Here is a 20,014-nt window from a genome sequence, read left to right on the forward strand (position 1 = left end):
TGCAAATGGCAAAGCCTTTGGGATAGCATTCACTGACAGCATGTTCTTTAGGGGTGGGAGGTCCTGGATCACATTTGCTTAAGGAAATTTCTAAAAGTCTTTATAAATCAGGACAACAGGACAGAGATTCTCCTTCCACATTTCATTATTAACTCCACAATTGCATGCCCTGCATCCCTTCTCTTGACATGTTATTCTCTACTTTTTCCCCACTCAGAAAAGCATGGTTTGCAAGGGTCTGGTCCTGTATCCTTGTGCCCAGGCAAGCTGGCAATGGTAGTAATGTGACTATCAAAGTTCATACAGTCGTTGGAAACAAACAGTGGGGAACTCCTTAGCCTATACGACAAACACACCTTCATTTACTCTCAAAAGCAAAAGCAAAAACAACAGTATGTGTGTGTGTGTGCACGCGTATGTGTGTGTGAGTACCCCAAAAAGAGAGAAACTTATGGTGGTTCTCTCTATAATTTTAAGCCTATTCTCAGGGTTTCTTTCAGACCAAGTGTTAATTAAGCAACCTAGTGCTATAGTCCTCCTCATTCCTATCATGGCACCCCGAACTTGATGAGTGTGAAAATGAGGTACATTTCTGGCTCTGTGCTCAGAGACATGGCAGGTACTTGCCTCCTCTGAGCTTAACAAGACCATGGGCATAGAAAAACATCCTGTCACCTTCTTAACTTTGAATTTTTATTAGTTCGGGGTTGACTAGAATGCTTTTTAGAGCCATGTGAAAAAGCCCCTTCAGTGGCCATCCACACTGAAAAAGTATGAGAGACCACATTGCAAATGCTCATGGCCCCACCCCACCCCATTCTAACCATTCACAGACCAAGGCTGGATTTAGAGAATAATTTATACAAATTCTACTATAAATGCAATTCCGTACTGCTTACCACAAAGGACAGATTTATTTAAAATGTAGCTTTGTTGAATTTAGGGAAAGACTGCACTATAATTTTGTTGTGCTGATTTAAAAATTTGCCTTGTGAATGGTTTTAATTTTTAAAAAATGCAAAATTACATATGAAAATATGAGTTAAAGAGGATTGAAATATTATTTTGCTTATCTTTTGAAAATAGCGTAATGGTATAGAAGAATATAGAGTAAATTTAAACAAACAAAAAAAGGTTGCACTTTTGTATGGCCATTATCAGAAGAGATGAGACTAGCCCGAGGCAGTGCCACAGAGAAAATAAATTAGTTAACCCTTCCCTATCAAACATTCTTACTTTCCACTTTTTCCGGGCTGCGAACTTCTTGAACTTCTCCATGTTGACTGCCGATGCCTTTCTACTGAGTGCTTGTTGGGTATCTTTAGGCTAAAACCAAAATCCAAGAAAGCAAATTTAAAGCACTCAAATGATGGAAATGTATTACATGAGAACTTCTGGAAACCTCTAATTATTTGGGATATGTACACATTCACCTTAATGAGATAGCAAAACAAGTTGGGATAATATGCAAGAGCTAGGAACCTAGTCTCTGGAGGCCAACTCTTGTGACTAAGGGTTTGATAAAATCCATAAAGACTGGATCTTGGGAAAAGCTGAGGAGTTGAGCTAGGACCAGGCTGAATTTCAATTTTCTGCACTGAGAGTTTGGGAATGGCAAGATTCATGGTAAGGTCATGTGATGAGGCATTTGAACTTAGTATCATTAAGTAATTTAGAGCTGGTAGGGAACTACGGTTAGCAGATTTGACCTGACAGCATTAGAATCCCATATACTGCATCTTTTTTAGGAGGCCATTAGCTCCACTGAGGAGAGAAGGAGCCACCACTGCCTCGTCAGGGAACCCATGCAACTGCTAGAAGCTCTCACAGCAGAGCTCTCCAGATTCCCCAAACCTACTTTTGCAGCACAAGTTGTTATACTGCAATCCCCTTACCAGTTCCATGATTTTATTCTGGAACTGCCATATTGCCCGCACTTAGCCGTTTCTGCTCTGGCTAGAGCAACTTCAGTTCTCTAACCCAAATGTCAATGGGTGTCACAGGGATGTAGAGGTAACTGTGAAAGGTTTGGGTGGCCTATGGAATGAGGGCTCAATATTGGTAGACCTTCAGATTTTACAAGAAACACTGGAAGTCCAGAGTTGATCTGATATTTAAACGCTGGAATTTAATTCCAAATATTTAAAATATTCTCTGGGCCAATATTCCAGAGGTCTAACCAAAACTAGCTATTGAGTAGACTTGACCTTCAACTCCCCATTTACAATTCTGCATTGTGATTGCTTACTCTTTTCCACCACCATGATCAATAAGACACTCTGTCAGCCATTTTAAAATATGGCACCAATATCAAAAACAATACTCCAGACGTGATCTGTAGTGAGACCCCACAGTAACTAGGAATACTCTAGGGTAAATGCATTCCAAGATGTCCTACAATGCCAAACCAATCACAACAGGCAACTTACCTTGATCCAGGGATGCTGCAAACTATCTTGAATTGTCATTCTCTTCCTTGGTGGGGGGAGGGGAAAGAAAAAAAATGCTGTGACCATAGAAGCAAACACTGAGGTTGTTTCCATGCCGGCTGGGCCTACCAAGCAGATACTCTGGAAAATGCAATTCAGGGCCTGCTTTATTGAAGAAAGCCGAAAAGAACATCGGTCTTTCTGTGACTATTTCTCTGCGCCCGTAGGGACTGACTAAGCAGGTACAAAGGGCCCTGCCTGCATTTTCTGAAGCATTCCACATGGCATGCTTCCTTTGCCACACAGAACCAATCAGGCTCTTGTAAACGTGGCCACAGGCACAATACAGGTGCTGAAGCCACCACAGCCGAGTACCCTTCAGGAAAAACAAACACTCACTTTGGATCCTTGACGAGGAGTCTTCTTATGAAATCTTTGGCTAGGGCACTGGTATTACTGAAGTATTCTTCCTCAAATTCATAGTTGACAGCGGATACATTTGCTAACGTTTCTTGCTTAGTGTCTCCAAGAAATGGGGAGGCTCCACTTAAGCTGTTAATAAAGTGGGGTGCAGAACATGAATAATTACCTCTTGAGTTGTCATTCCTATCATGGCTGATAAGGGAAGTGAGGAATCAGATTATAATCTGGTGCTTGGGCAGTTACTTCAGAATCCAATTACATTTTTTTTTAATTTTTTAAAAATTTTTTATGATAGTCACACAGAGAGAGAGAGAGAGAGAGAGAGAGGCAGAGACACAGGCAGAGGGAGAAGCAGGCTCCATGCACCGGGAGCCCGACGTGGGATTCGATCCCGGGTCTCCAGGATCGCGCCCTGGGCCAAAGGCAGGCGCCAAACCGCTGCGCCACCCAGGGATCCCCCAATTACATTTTATACAGCCTTTAACTGTCATGCACAAAAGTTTCAGCTTAATGCATATGATGCATTTAAAAAGTTAATTTGGAACAGCATCTAGTAGTCAAAAAAACACCCCTTTTCTAATTTCTCAGCAGTGATGGACAGCCATGCTTGCTTTCAGCAATTGTGCTGCAGTTTCTGATGACTCATTGCGAATTAGAGGATAATGTTTAATTAGTATAAATTAAACGTGTTCCGGGGGTATAAAATGGATATGTTTACATAAAAAGCATGCATAAACTGAAGAGATCAACACGACACATAGATGGTTAATAAGACATATGGTCTCAAAGAAAGAGAAAAAGAACATGAGGCATGGATTTTGGTACTTACAGAATATAGGTTATTACCCCAATACTCCTAGACACAAAACAAAAACAGAAGCAAATGTCAGAAGAATAGTAAAGTAAATCAGAAAGATGACAGTATCAAGGGCACATGCTCCTTACCACATATCTGCCTCAAGACCGAGAGGTTCATAGTTGACGATCTCAGGAGCTAAGAGGAAATAAACATATGTTTAGTTTTGAAAGAAAGTAAATCAACAGATTCTATCGTCATATATAAATCAAAAATAAGTATCAGGGAAACCGATGATGTTACAGCAGTGGACACTTTGTCAGTATAATTCATAATATTTGTGAGAAATAAATGATCACAGGAGTAAAAAAACAAAACAAAACAAAAAAAAACTTACCAACAAACTCTGGTGTCCCAAATATGTTTTTGAATTCATTTCCAAAGTCAATTTTATGGGCCAACCCAAAATCAATGATCTTGATGCGAGGTTTAGGGACATTTCTATCCAAAAGCATTATGTTTTCAGGCTTAAAAAAAAAAGACAGAAATATTACACGTGTTCAAAACAGTGTATTCATATAACCAAAAGGTGGAAACAACCCAATGTCCACCAACTGATCAATGGATAAACAAAACGTGGTGTGTATATACATATATAGATATTAGGTATTAGGTATTATTCAGCCTTAGAAAGGAAGTAAATTCTGACACATGCTACAACATGAATGTACCTTAGAAATATTCTGCTAAATGAAGTAAGTCAGACAAAAAAGGACAGATACAGCATGATTCCACTTATGAGAAGCACCTGCAAGAGGCAAACCCATAGAGATGGAAAATAGAATGGTGGTTGCTAACAGCTGAGTGAGGAGGATGAGGAACTAGGGTTTAATGGATACAGAGTTTCAGTTTGGGAAGACCAATTAGTTCTAGAGATGGAGTGTGGTGATGGTTGTACAACAGTGTGAGTACACTTAATGCCACTGAACCATACATTTAGAAATGGTTAAAATGCTATGTTTACTTTATTGCAATTTAAAACAGCTATAATACGCTGAAGACAAAGTGGCAGAGTTGTTCTCCCCCTTCCCTGAAAATACAACCTAAAACTAGGGATGAAAGGGTAATTGCAAGAGAACACCGAGAAAAACAAATATCTTGGTTTAGGTTCTCCCAGGAGCAGACCTATGACAAGGATTCAGGTGCAAGTGGCTTATGTGGGAGGGGGCTCCAGGGAATGCTTGGTAGAGGATGGGGAGACAGGAAGCAGAAGAAAGCTCACCCAGACAAAGTATCCTGTCAAGGTTGGGGTGACTGGAGGACAATCCTTTTGGGGAACTTGAGGAGGAGCCCTGAGTTTTCCAACTGAAGCAGGAGGGAGTCGGGTACTTATCCACCATCTCTCCATCCTCTGTTGCTAAGAGAGGCTTCTGAGGGCATTTACTCTGGCATCTGCAGCCCCCAGGGCCAGAAACCAGACATCAGGTGGAGAGCCCCACGTGTGTGCAGCAGTGTTCAGTGTGTGTGTTGGGGAGATTGGATGGGGTCTGGACAGCTCTGCCACAAATAAACATGGGGAAAGTCCTCCCTCCTCTGAAGTCTTGTCCCAGCTCCAACGATCTGAATCATTCACTTGGCAATTGACCACAGGATATTTCATGACTGGGGGATCCCTGGGTGGCGCAGCGGTTTAGCGCCGGCCTTTGGCCCAGGGCGCGATCCTGGAGACCCAGGATCGAGTCCCACGTCGGGCTCCCGGTGCATGGAACCTGTTTCTCCCTCTGCCTCTCTCTCTCTCTCTCTCTGTGTGACTATCATGGAATAAATAAATAAAATTTAAAAAAAAAAAAAAAGGATATTTCATGACTATTTCTCAGTCCCTTGGACTGTATCTTGAATCTTACATTGTCACTGCCCGTTGCTTGAGTATATACCTTCCCTTCCCAAAGAGACTGTAACTTCTCTGACAGTTACAAGTATGACATGCCTTTTTATCTCTCATGGTGCTTTGCCCCTAGGCAGGCAAAGACCCCAATTAGCCAATCTCAGAGTTTGTCTTGATCAATTGCTGGTGACAGGCCTTTGCATCAAGAAGGAGAAGGGAGATCAAGACATCTTGTACCTTACGCACCCTGCAGCCACAGGGGGTGGGAACTGGGCAGCCAGTGGCCACTCTAAGCTGAAAACACCCGGTAACCAACAGCAGCCCTTTTTGCTTAGAGATCTGGCTGGTAAAATCCTTTGATTCTGCCCCAAGGATTCTTGAACATAATCATTCATCTTAAGCTTCTATCTCACAAGAAGTTAGGAATCCTCGAGTAGGTATGCACTATATACTGGCTGGTTTAGCTTCATAATTCCATCTGTTACACCCATACAGGATAAAAAAATGTATCTCTCGGATGCCTCAATTTTTCTTAACAAACAACCAACCAATGCTGTGCTCTGTATAACCTTCTCTCTGGTGGCTTACACTTAACAAAACATACCTTAAGATCAAAATGGGCAATCTGAAGGGAGTGCAGGTAGTAAACGCCATTAAGAATTTGTTTGAGAAACTCCGTTGCTTCCTCTTCAGTCAGAGATTCCTTTTCAGCCAAGAAGTCAAACAGCTCACCACCTGCAACTCTGAAAACCAGGAAGCAGAGGTTACTGGGGACCGTTCGGTTTCACACTGATTTGTTCTCTTATGTGGCCTGCTGGCGTGCTCAAATTTCAGGCAAGGGAATGGCATAGGAACAAGCTGAAAGTGCTAAGCAAGGAAACAGAATTCTCCGTGTTTCTCACAACTGGATGGGAATTCTGTCTTCAGGCACGTTTGTGCTTGAAAGCACCTTGGTACCATCCTCTTCATGCGCTATGTTCACATGCAAGGGACGGAGCAGAGATGCCATGGGCGGGGGTGGGAAATAGATCTTTAAAACATCTTACACATATCTACAGGTGAAGTCTTAACTTACTGATTTAAAAACAGAACTATACACCAACTTTGTGCAGAACTTATAGAATGTATCTTCCTCATGCAGAGAGTGCCTGGAAAGTTCGTAATCTGTGCACTAATCAATTCTTCTAAGCTCCTAATCACAGTATATGGCCTACAAGGATTTTCTTCTTGTTGTTTTGTATCTGTTTATATGTAAATACTTATATATTTTTTTTAAAATCACATTTAGTAATGAATTTAGTACCTTCAAGAATAAGAATAAACGTGCAAAACTGAAATGCACGAGGTTGTTTGGGATTTATCAACCAGTCCCCCTGGCCAAACTGTAAATCCCTAACGAACAGAGGTCAGCCCGTGACTGTTCCCATGTCCGCACACGGTGCGAGCCACACAGCAAGACCTCAAAACTTTGTTGGCCGGTGGATAAACGAGCAAACTCCCTGAAGAAATTCTCAGCAGTAATTAATGGCAAATAACAGGGAACTTTTTTAATAAGAGTTTTTATAAGTTCATCTTTTCTCAAGTTTAACCATACATTCCCAACATAATAATTAACTGCAATTATGCACATAAATGCTGTGTTCATTATCTTTCTTTCAGCAAGACAGCTCCATAAACATACCTACCACTTCCACATCCAGAAAAGAAATCTGGTGCTTGCGAGATTAAACTCTAATGACAAGAAGGCCGGCATCTTAAAGAAAGGGGTCAGATCCTCCCTCTCTAAAGTTGTTGTTTTTCTTAGCCTGGCCCACTAGCATCAGGATGCTTGGGGTCTTTGAAAAATGTAGATTCTGGACCTAGGTTCCAGCCTGCTGCCTGAGAGTTTCCAAGAAATGTAGTTTCAGAGAAATGCAAAACATCTAGCCAGTACCCCAGGTGATTCTTAGCACATTGAAAATGAGGACCATTTTTCAAAGTTTTAATTGCATTTTCCTGATGCACAGCCTCCCTCTGATATTTAACATCTGGATGTTTATCTGGAAGGCAAGGTGACTCCTCCACCCCGGGACCCTAGCAGAGGGCTCAGGGTAGATCAGCCACGGGCCTCAGAGCCTGAGCCACGGTGAAGGTTGGGAGCCCCGACCGGCCAGATGCCCACGGGAGTGGCCTCTCAGCCCACACCCTCCCAGCCCTGCTGCCCTCTCCTCTCCGAGAGGAGCCCTCGGCCATGAACTCTGCATTGGGTCCCTACCACTCTTCACTCTTCTGTCTTAATCGTCTTAAAACCAACAAAACAGAGAAAGGGAATCCTTCAACTCTAGGGAGGAAAAGGGAAAAATGGGAAATGATGGACCAAGTAAATTTTGAGAAAGATGCTGTATCATCTGGGTGCTCCTTTGTGCTCTCGCCTGCCCAGCCTCACCTGGGGGGGGGGGGGGGGCGGACTGCACCATCGTGGCCTACCCTGTGGAGTGAGGTCTAGAGTTGCCACATGTGTTGCAAACCTTACCTCTGCAGCTGGAAGCCCACTCCTTCACTCGGCCTCATTTTCTCACCTAACAGGTATAAGAGGACTTATTCCTGTGAGCATTTTACAGATGAAAGGTAATAAACACAAATGAAGAGGTTGGCAAGCCTGGCAGGAGGCTGGGGTCCAGTGAGCAGAATGGGTGCCACTTAAAGGAATGCCATGCCACCTGCCCCAGTGCTCCAACAGGAAAATTCCCTTCCTGCCCTGCTTCTCTCCGCTCCCGCCCCCTCGGGCCCACTATCTGGCCCAACCTCTGCACTCCCGAGAACGGGGTGCTGCTGTGGCTGTAGTGGCTGGCCTAGCCCTGCCCTCCTCTGCCCCTCTTCAGGGGCATCCCCACTCCCACTCCCACTGACTGCTTGTGCGTCTAAACACGTCGGAAATTTCCTGGAAGTGAGAAGTGTCTAGACGTTGGATGTCTGGAGATGGGGTGAACCTTCTAGTACCCAAAACCTCAGTGCAGGGCGGGGGCCTAGGTCCTTCCTAGAAACCCCACTGCCACTTCAGGCCAGGCCTCTTCTGGTCCTTTTCTCTGAGGCAGCCTTCCCCACCTCTCATCTGACCTGAGCTTCCTTTCAGTCAGTGAAGAGCAACCTATTTCATCCTCCTGAGGGCTCCAGGCTCTGTGATGCAGGACAGCAGGGGGTGGGGAGACTCCAGTTCAAATCCTGCCCCATTACCCAACCTCGCTGAGCCTAGGATTCCTCTTCTGTAAAATAAGGGACAATCACACACCACAGAGATGTTCTGAGGTGTCAGGACACACAGAGCCCCTTGGCGCTCAATAAATACTGTTTTTGTTCTCATTTGGCTTCAAACTAAAAGCCCTCCCACAGCGGCAATGGTGTGCTGGTCTGTATTTAACAGCAGGCTCTATGGGGTTGGGGGCGAGGACAAGGCCCATTCCATTCCACTCCGGGAGTGTCCTCTCACAGCCATTTCAAGCCACCCACGGGACGATGGTGACCATGGGGTTGGGAGACACAAAGAGCTCTGTGACCTGGGCAAGCCAGCCCACCCTGGGCTATCTGGCCCACCGAAGCATTCCATATTTTCCAGAGCTGGCGCCACAGCATGTCACGTTGTCACATGCTCTTCTGCACTGTGATGGTGCCTCTGTGGCTCCACCACCTGGAATCTAAGCAGATCCCACTCTGACCAATAAGACCCAGTAGAGTGACTTTGTGCCAGCCTTAGTGTGGTTCTTCAAGGTCCCGTGGCTACCACATGCTGAGGCCCTCATGGAGAAGTGTGAGGATCCTGAAACCACCATGCTATGGTATGAAGAAACCCTGGAAGATGAGACACCTCATACAGAGAGAAAGAGGCCAAGGAGCATTAAGCAAGGAAGAAATTTGGGAGTGGGTCCTCCAGTTCAGCTGATGCCATAGAGGTCACACTCTCCACCTGAGCCCTTCTAGAATTCCTCACTCACAAAATCGTGTGCACAATAAAATGGTCATTTTAATCTGCTATGGTGGGCACCGTGAGCACCACCCATACTCTCCACGGAGAAAGGACCTGTTAGCCAACTAAGGGGGGACACTAGAGCTTGCCTCTGCTGCAACATGCCACCCAAGGTCACATCCAATGGCTACTGAGCACAGGAACATAAAGCTGGGCTGGACAAATTTATATAAAGGGCTAAATATGAATATTTCAGGCTTTGGGGGCCATATAGCTCTGCCATAACTACTCAACTCTGCCCAAGTGAGAACAGCCTTATGGGACGCCTGGGTGGCTCAGTGGTTGAGCATCTGCCTTTGGCTCAGGGCATGATCCTGGAGACCCGGGATCGAGTCCCACATTGGGCTCCGCCCGTGGAGCCTGCTTCTCCCTCTGCCTGTGTCTCTGCCTCGCTTTCTGTGTCTCTCATGAATAAATAAATAAAATCTTAAAAAAAAAAAAAAAGTGAGAGCAGCCTTAGATGATATGTAAATGAAGGGACGTTGCTGTACTTCAATAAAACTTTATTTATAAAAACAGGTGACCACCTGGATATAGCTCACGGGCTGTAGTTTGCCTACCCTGACATAAAGGCCAGGTCATCTCAGTCCAACTTGGAACAACTCTAGGGGTCCTTCAGAACTGTTGGGCCAGTGCAGGCTGTCCCTGAGCTGCAAGCTGTCACTCTTCTGCCCACTATTGCTCCTTCCCTTCTGTTCCATGTCTTCATCCTAAGTGTAGCAATTAATACATTTCCTGCACCCTCTTCTCCATCTCACAGTCTGCTTCCTGGGAACCTATCCTGCCTCCCACCAGATCTGGGGGGTGGTTTGTCACCCAGCAATAGAGAACCACAACCCTATGTTAAACTGGGTCTGTTCACTTGGTTCAGCCAACAGAAACCAGGTCTGCCTTTCTCTGGGACTGGTCATCTCCTGCCCTTTCAGCCTTCCTGTCTTGAGCAACTCAACTCCCAACAGTGCTTCCCGACCATTATCAGTGAGAACCGGGAACAAGTCTGGAGTCCCCAGGGTGAAGGAGAGGGAGGGACCAGCCTACAAAGTGGTGATGCCTGACCAAGACTGAGAGGAAAGAGGCACGAATCATCTCTGATTTTCCCATCACCCTTTTCCATGCACTGATCAAATCTCAGGGTGTTCATGATGAGGTTTATGCTGTGGCTTATTCAGGGGATCATTCAGCTGGACCCCAGGAGTGCTGGGAGAGCCCCATCTCACAGGGCCTAGATCCATCATTGGTTTCCTGCTACCCTGTAGGCCATACACATATATACATTCTCCTGCACACCATGGGATGGCAGATGTTCTAGCCATCAATTTTAAATATGGCTTATAAGATACTTGGTCATTAATCAAGATAATCAACACTATATGACTTCAGTAAAAGTTTGGGAGCATAAAAAGCATCACTGGATATTTTGCCCTATTTGTTCCCCTAATCTCAGAGGTAGAAAGTGACATAAGGATTTTTTTCATATACATGCTTAGAACCAGGACACAAACATTTATAATGTAGTTGGTGAACAGCAGGAAAATGTTAACAAGAAGATCAGCCAAAACCTTGGTGTTTCCAAGGTTTGTAAAATTTGTTCCAAATTTTACATTTTGCTTAAGAGAAGGAAGATTGATGGGGAGATGAGCAATCTGTGCAGCAAGTTGAGAAAGCAAGTCTAACCTCCTTTATTAGGTCTTTGACTCAGAGTGTTTTGAAATTAGAGCATGATCATGGAAATTGTGTGAAATGCATACTAATAAGCATTGCTGTTTTCTCTAAGAAAGCTGGAAAATAGGAAGGCTTCTTCTCCTTCCCATGCCCTCCTCGACAGCCAATGCTTCCTCTAAAAGGTAGCTGTCACAGAAGGTATTTAAAAACAAAGGGGGCCTTCAGAGTGAATTTATTACAAAATTCCAATTTCTAAATTATAACACTATTCAGGGTCCCTGACTTTTGCTAGGAATTGCCCAAGATGTAGTAGGACTTGTTCTGGACTAGATATGGTCATGAGCTAAGCTGCAGGGGACTGTTGGCTACAAGCTAACTATAGCTGATGAGGTATTTTGAGGCAAATGGTATGGTTTATCAGTGTTGGGCTGGGTTTCACCATTTGGTGAATGAGGGGCCATTGGAACAATTCGGGGCACTCTCAGGGTCCTGGCCCACTATGACACAAACCCTGCGAGGTGGCATGGCAAGATGACTGGATGGACCTCAGCACAGAGGCCCCCAGCCCTGGCTCCGGACCGAGGCTATGGGTGACTTGAAGGAAAGTATGGAGCTCCCAGCCCTTCTCTGGGCCTCAACTTTACCATCCGTAAAATGAGAGGGTTCAACAATTTGGCCAAGTGACTCTCTAACCTTTCTGTGTTTCATAACTGAAGGAATTTGTAAAAATACTATTTCCTAGAACCTACTTCCTAAGGTTCGGACTCAGCAGGTAGGGCCCTTGTGAACAAATTACTCTAGCGATCTTGGTGCTGAAGGACCACGCTCAGAGAGACTGCTCTCTCAGGCCCCTGCCACCTCTGGCCACTTAAGATTCTATGAGCCAGTGTGAGGGTGTAGCAGAGCCTTTGCTGTGCTCCCATCACATTTAGCTCTTTCTTCTGGGCACACAACTAATCTGCACCTCCCTCTTCTAAGGACACCTGCCCCACCAGATGAACGCTCACCTTGTGGCTTCGTTTTCACTTGACCCCATCCATTAAGGCTCTATTTTCAAAGAAGATTATATTCTGACGTGCTGAGGGTTGGGACTTCAACATTTTTTTTTCAGGGGTAGGGTACAATCCACCCCTAACAGGTAGCCGCTGCTCATAGGGTACAAGCAAAACGTTAGAGGATAGCTGAAGTGGCTAAAGCAAGTGAGACTCAGTGAAGGTACCCAGGATCTGCTAATGTATTTTGTCAGCGCTGCTTTCAGATTCTCCTAGAAAGGAAAGATTCCTTCACACACTGCAATAAAAATCTTTAGATCCAAGTCAGAGAAATGTGGGGGGGGGGGGAGGGGGAAGAAATGCATATCTGGTCTCATCCTGAAGTAATCCCCAACACATTAAGATGTCATAGACCTTTCGTGATGGACGTGATGTGAAGGTTGAGGGCAAGCTCCTGGCCACTTCCTGGATCTGCCTCAGAACAAAAATTAGAGCTCCTGTGCTTTCCTGTTATCACTACCAACAGAATGTTCTTTCTTGTTAATCTAGGGGAACCCCTGAGGGTTTTCACACTCACACCTCCCACCTCTCACCTTCCAACTGCAATCCCCTGGGTAACTGAGGACTTTGGGGAATGCAAAACTGCAGCTGGGGATCTGAAGGGAAAGGTGAACACAACACCCTCCTTCTTGATTGTGTGAAATAGGTGTGAATCTAAGGCCTGCGGTAGACTAGGGGCTTGAGAACACCATTCTCTACTTAGATCCTGTGTTGCCCCCTGAGGTACCATATAAACAGCATCAAAGGAGTTCCTAATCTTCACACCTCCTCCGAATTAGCCCTGCCTCCTTTGAACCAAAAACCATAAGCTGTATCTGGAAACACATCTTCTGTTTTCACCTCAAATTCAAGTAACAACTTAAAAGAGTTCTGGGGATTCTCACAGAACAGCATGGCCGGCACTCAAAATTCATGGGGGGAAGTGATCTTTCACTTTCCCCAGAGAGATAGTGCACACAGCAGGGAGGAGCCTTCTGAGGGTTTCCAGAAGGAAATCCCTATGGGAAGAGCATCACTCAAAGGGTAAAAGGCGTTGCAGGCAGGCGTTCTGGGTTTCAATCTGGGCTCTGTGACTTCAGATAGGTGAAGTTACCTTCATAGGCAGTTCCTTTGTCTATAAAATGGGGAGAATAATACCTACTGTCCATTATTACTACTTAGGATGAAAGGAGGAAAATATGACTTAGGATAGGAGCACCTGCACTCGGCAAGTATATCAATACTGCAGGCAGCCGTCCTTGGCCTTCCACTCAGCCACAGGTGTGTGGGTGAGAAAACCCCAGAGCTACTCTCTGTGTCTCTAGCTTATGGGGTGGGGTTCTGACTGGCGATAACGCTACTCACTTGGTTAAACAGCAGCCTTTCCCTGAAATGAGTAGACATTCCTGAGGCTACAAACCTGGTGAAGAGGTGGGTTCTTAGGCATTTAGGTTGGAAAGTGGGCCTTGGCTCCTTTTCCTTGGGTCTGGACATGGAGGGCTCTAGATGAGCCTGAGGGCAGCCATGGGCCAATGGGAGAAGGCGCATCTGCCGTGGGGAGGAAGGTGTGGGCAAGCGGGAGAGAGTGCTGGCAGTCCCAATCTGACACCATTCACTTACTGTGACTATTTCTCCCCTGTCAAATAAAGACGGATTAAACACGGTCCTGTCTAGACAGTGTGACTGGAGACTTCGGTGGTTTCTTGCCTAGTTAAGAGCGTGAAGGGATATCAAGGCCTGAGTGGAGGAGAGAGAGGTGATGCTGAGGAGGGAACCGAAGGCCAGCTGAGCAGGAAGTGTGTGACATTCCTCCAGGAAGCTCCCAGATGTCTTAACGCCTCGCTAGAGGGAAAGACAACCAGGTTTTGACAACAGCAGGGCCTCCAGTACCTTGTGAGTGAGTCCTCGTTAGCATAGGAAAGTCCTTTTGAAAACCTCCCTTTTCCTGACCTCCCCCAACTCCCAAGTATACAACCAGCCACTCCTCACAGGCCCCGTGATGCAGCTCTCCCTGCCCACAGGTCCTGTCCCTGTGCTTTCATAAAACCACCATTTTGCACCAAAGACGCCTCAAGAATTCTTTCTTGGTCATTGGCTCTGGACCTCACCCCAGCAAACCTCGCCTATATTCCAGAACTACGTCAATGAAGGCCAGTCCCCAAGGGAAGTTCAATCCCAAGGCCAAAGCGACTACCATATCCAGACACTCCCCTAGCCTTCCATGTAGCTCCTCAGATGGTCAACCTAGCAGACCTATGCTTACCCAGGGAGCTGACCCATTCTCTTACAGAAGCCACTCCATTTGGGCAGAATGGAACTTCAACCTCTTTAATTTGGTCTCTTTCTCTCTCTTTTTAAAGATTTATTTATAAGAGAGAGAGCATGCATTTGTGCACCAAGTGCAGAGAGGTGGGGCAGAGGAAGAGAGAGGCCCAAGTAGACTTTATGCTGAGTGAGGAGACTGACTCAGGGCTTGATCTCATGACCCTGAGATCACAACCGGAACCAAATCCAAAAGCCAGACGCTTACCTAACTGTGTCACCCAGATGCCCCTTTAACTTGGTCTCTTAAAAATATTATAGAAAAATACATAAATATATTCTTCTTAAGAAAAATTAAAACACCCATATATAAAACTGAAGTCCCCTCTGACTATGGCCCTCCTCCCCAGTCCTGGCCCTTCTCCCTCCCTCCCTTCCTCCCCCACAGTGTACTCTACTAGGAATATGCTGATAACCCTCCAGAACTTTCTCTGTATGCTCTGTGAACTACACAGCACTACATTTTAAAGAACCTAAATGGTATCAGATGATATGTGCCACTGCAATTTGCCACCTCGCTGTGGCAGTGCTGGCTGGTACAGAGCTCTCACTGCCAACCAATGGCCATCTGGGCATCCAGACCATGACTACCTAGCCATTCTCTGGTTGCTGTGCTTTATGTTGTTTCTAATTTTTCATGATCACAAACTACAAGGCAATGATTTTTGTGTGTGTACCTGCCTCCTAAAGATATTTTTCTAGACCCCAGGATATATGGCCTGATTTGCAATTTCTAGGTCCTAGGATATGTTTGTTCTTAGTTCAGTTTACAGTCCTGCAGCAATAGCCGGTGAACATGCTGTGGCTTCACAGCCTCGTGTGCTTGGCATTATTACTGTGCACCAATCCAATGGACCTCACTGACGGACTCGCTTTGTATCCTACACGTTCCTGCTCACAGTGACACGGCTGCTCTTTCGTATCGAAAGACGGCTTAATTTTCATGTTTATCAGCCTTTTGCTTCTGAGTATAAACTGTCCACACTCTGCCCATCTTCTTACTGGACTATCAGTTGTTTTTTAATTTTACTCGATTGATCAGGGTTCCAATCATCCTCTCAACATGAAACCTCGATCTCTTCTATATTCTCAATGTTTTCTCCCACTCTGTCATTTCTCTTCTAACTTTGCTTAAAGTGATGCGTTAAACAAGTTAAACAACTTGGCTCCGGTTGAACTTATCACTTGTAGAAATCAATGTTTTTGAAACCAAATGTGCGGACAGTGAAATAGCAGGTGGAGCTTGGCAGCTGTGGAGCAGAGCAAATACTTCATCCTTCCGCATCTGCGGATTTTAACAACAGCTGCCTGTGAGCCCAGAGAGGCAGGCACAATGTCAAAGGTTTTTCTAGCACTATCGTCCCTCCTCGAACCCATGTGTGTCCCTAGATTGGGAGCTACCTGAGGGGCCACATGAACCTGTCACGGTGGTAAAATGGGGCTCCAAGAGCAGATGATGTGCCTCTCTTCCCAACTCTGCCTGGAGGGACAATATGTTGGAACTGGAAACTGGCCAAGGTGGGATTTGTACAATTACAAACATTACAAATCAGGGCTTCTCTGACTTATTAGGCATTTTTTTTATAGCACACCACTCATCTATAGCATTCTAGGCATAGTCACCTGCCTGCATAACCTTCAGCCATGAGCTGCTATTTTTCATGGATGACTCCAGTCAGAAAATTCCTTCTTACATAGACCTGGTAACAAAACTCCAGATCCTGCCTTCTAGAACAATGTCAGTGAACATTTCTGTAAGAGGCTTTGGGTTGCAACTTTTTGACTCTGCTATATAGTCTTCTTGCTTTTTTCTTCAACTGTTTGAACATGTTAAGCCATTTGCCATTCTTTTCTTCAGAGCTGTGCATAAACAGGCAGCAAACTTTGGCCCACTGGCTATAGTAGATCCTGTAGACCCTGCTCAAGAACGCAGTTACAGAATGCACATCACCCTTCCCAAAGCTGAATGCAGTTCTTATACACCCCTGGATCTTTTCAAGCCTAGGATTCTGCTGGAGTTGCTCCTAAAGCAGATTGGATTCCAATCTTAGATTCCAAATCCAAGTAAAGTAATTTAGGGATGTTTCTAGAACCTGCTTTACTGGGTCTCCATAGCTGTGGTGAGGTTACTCTATAGGTTCAGCTTATAGCAGGAAAAGGTACAGAAATCTGGACTGAGGTCAGTCAGGTACTCTGGACAACTCAGGAGTGTCACAGAATCCATAAGAAGTGGGACACAAGGGGGACGCCTGGGTGGCTCAGTGGTTAAGCAAGTCTGCCTTCAGCTCAGGGTGTGATCCTGGAGTACTAGGGAGCCTACTTCTCCCTCTACTTTCTGCTTCTCTCTTTCTGTGTCTCTCATGAATAAATAAATAAAACCTTCAAAAAAAAAAAAAGTGGAACACAAGGGTACCTATCCACGTGCTAGCTGTGTAATCCAGGGTGAGGCACTTAACCTTTCTGGGCCTCTGGGAGGATAAAGATGGCCGCAAATTCTTACACGACCCGTTGAAAGCTGGTCTCTTTGTCCTCACCTTGAACCTAAGCAGGCTCTGTGTCTCCTTGACCAATAGAAGATGAGAGAAGTTATCCTGAGTCAGTCTTAAGAAACTGGCAGCTTCCATTTCCCATTTGGAATCCTTGGCCTAGGAGCCCAGCTGCCACGCTGTGGGTGAACCCAGGCGGCCCCGTGAGGGCGGCACACGGAGCAGGGCCAGCACCCTGACTGAACTCCCAGGCGACAGCCAGCGGCACCCAGCTCTCAGGTGAGGGAGCCGCCATGGAAGGGGGCCACCCAGTCCCCGCAGCAGCCCAGCCAACTCTGCAGGGAGCGGAGATGAGCTGGCACAGCCATCCCATGCCCACACCGGAGATTCGCGATCAAAACAAGTGACGGTTGCCATTTCAAGTTATTGAGCTTTGGAGTGGTTTGTTATACAGCAAAAGGCACCCAGGGCAGTGCCTCAGAACCCTGCCTCCCTGGGATTTTGTGAGGATTCAGTGATGCGCTGTTTATAATGTACTCAAGCTCAATGCCTGGCACAAAAATGTCCTCCATGAATGGCGAATCTTCAGAAAAAACACAGCTGCTTGAGTTCTCTTCCAGGTTTAGGGGAATGTTTACCTCCTCATCTTAGGGGTTTTGCTTCTCAAGCCAAGCTTTAAAGAGGCTGATGTTTTATTCCAAGGCTGGAATAATGGAATGATGTTTCTCATGGCTTCTTCATTAAATGAGATGACATGAAAAGCACTTACCACAGAGCACAGCACATAGTAGTTGCTCAGGAAACATAAAAAATCCTTCTACTTTGATGTCCAGAAACCTCCACAGGAGGCCTAACTTGTCTCAAGCCTCCCCTCCCAACCCACCTCCAGTCCAGCATGTTACTGCTCCATCTGGGTGGCTGCCTGATTCCCAAACTCTCCAAGAGCTCCCACTTTTATTTCAGTTCCTTTGTATCCTGGCAGACATATTCTCCCTGACTCAAGGGGGGACAGAGAGTTGTCACTGGCAAGAAAACCTGAAGTGGTGCTGAGTAATAAATGGAGAGTGAGACTATATGCTTCTGGGGAATGTACGCTTTGTGAGTAAGGGCCCAAACCCATGACTACTGCCAAGCTGTGGCAGGAAAAGGAAGGTCTCGATCCCATACGAAGACCCACACTTGGAAAAACAAAAAACAAAGACCCACACTTGGAAATAAGCTGGGCTATCTAAGGTCACTTGCTTTAAGACTCTGGTCTTCCATCATCATGAAGGACTAATCTGTGAAGTTGGATCAAAGCACGGCCTCTATGGGAAAATGACGATTTTGAAGCAATCACATTCATTCACTGAGGAAAGAACAGAATCATGACTTTTTTTCAGTGCCCGAGATAGAAGCAGGATGCTGGGCTGGTAACGAAGAAACGTGTCATGATTTATCAAAACCAGCAGGCATGAGCAGACCGCATTTCTCAGCTGACGGGAAGGTGATAGTGGCTGTGGACACAGCATAGTAAGTAGCTGTGCTCCAGCCGAGCGGCCCCTGACAGGATTACCCACCCCTTCACTAAAATGGTGGTGAGCTCAAATTCAAGGCTGGAATAATGGAGCTACAGTTTGCTGAGGCAGATTTTCAAACAGGAGGCTGTGGTTTTCAACCAGACAAGGTACTAAAACAAAACAAAACAAAAAAAACCCTCTCTTTTTTTTAATTGAAGAAGCTTTATGAGGAATATAATGAGGCATTTATAAAACAAGCCAACAAACCAGAAACAATTTTGTTTCTCTTCCTCTTCGAGGGAACAGGATCTACTTGCTTTCTGCCCACTGACTAGATCAAAATCATTGTGACTCAGGAAAATATGCTATCGGTTCAGAGACGTGGCTGGTTAGGGCCAGCTCTTTGGAGACGAAAACGCTGATGTTGTTTTATGGGTGACCAGGGAATGGGGTGACAGGTCATACCTATGGGATATCTTATGTAGGTGGTCATCACTCCTATGGTGGATGCCCATACACCAGAGCTTCCCCCCAACTCTGAGCACTTGCTTGTTTTCTGATTCCCTACTTGCATGTTTGTTTCCATACTGGTTAGAGAAGGGAAAGAGGAGTGGTTGGAGGAGGGAGCAAAAAATACACCAGTGATAAAAATCAGTTTAAAGCGTCCAGAAAACTTCTAGAAACAAACAAGAACAACGGAGTCCATCAGTTCAGGAAGGGAAAGAGGAGTAAGACCAGAGGAATGAAAACCTTTGTAGAAAATGGCTCAATGTGCTTCCCAAATAATTCCATGAGACCAAAGGATGGCCTGGAAGGGAGGTAATGATATACAAGAAAGGGCCATGTTGGGAACCTGGTGCGGACGCTTGCAGAATCTCAGGTTTCTGGGTCACAGTGATGAGGAGCTCAGGATCTGGAGCCACCCAGGCCCCAGTTCTGATGGGGGTGGTGGGGAAGAAGAAAAGGAGGGGAGAGAGGGAGAGTCAGATGTGTCCATGCCACGCGAAATCATAAGCAAACTCAGATGAGAAAAAGCAGATGCTAGTATGCCAAAGAGGGAATGCAGGGTTGGTGCTGGGGATGCAGTGTGGATTTAGAACCTGAAGCACAAGGCACATCCCCCATCGGTCCTGAGGGGGACCTGAGGACTGCAGACAGTCATGGACCATACATTCCACAAGAGATTTGGATCTGAAGAACATTCAGGAAATGCCACACCAACAATGAAGGTGATACCCACGAGGCTGACTGTAAGGATGGTCCGGCCCTCGGGACACTTAGGGCAGCCAGGAGATGCAGGAATGCTGAGCACATTGGCCCCGGGGATGGAGGGATCCCTGGCTGGGCTGCTTTAAGCAGGGAGCCCACGAGACAGACCATGCAAGGGCTTCTGGGGACGGTGTCCCAGAGTTCAGGGGCTAAGCCTGCTGACCTGGGTACCACAAGTGGGGTACAAGCGTGCAGAGGCGCAGGAGCCCCAG

The 20,014-nt window shown here is 45.8% G+C and overlaps 1 protein-coding gene across 1 annotated transcript in view; it reads right to left on the minus strand.

Annotated features, from left to right (window-relative positions):
* The window catches only part of DAPK1 (death associated protein kinase 1), a 167,820-nt gene that overhangs the window by 45,022 nt on the left and 102,784 nt on the right, over positions 1-20,014 (minus strand). Inside the window, 7 exon segments of the mRNA NM_001197157.1 lie at positions 1,237-1,326; positions 2,430-2,475; positions 2,829-2,981; positions 3,682-3,708; positions 3,798-3,846; positions 4,046-4,175; positions 6,138-6,276. Coding sequence (NP_001184086.1) covers positions 1,237-1,326; positions 2,430-2,475; positions 2,829-2,981; positions 3,682-3,708; positions 3,798-3,846; positions 4,046-4,175; positions 6,138-6,276 — 634 coding nt within the window.

This window comes from Canis lupus, chromosome 1 (genome assembly GCF_011100685.1).
Source record: "Canis lupus familiaris isolate Mischka breed German Shepherd chromosome 1, alternate assembly UU_Cfam_GSD_1.0, whole genome shotgun sequence".
Classification (NCBI taxonomy): domain Eukaryota; kingdom Metazoa; phylum Chordata; class Mammalia; order Carnivora; family Canidae; genus Canis; species Canis lupus.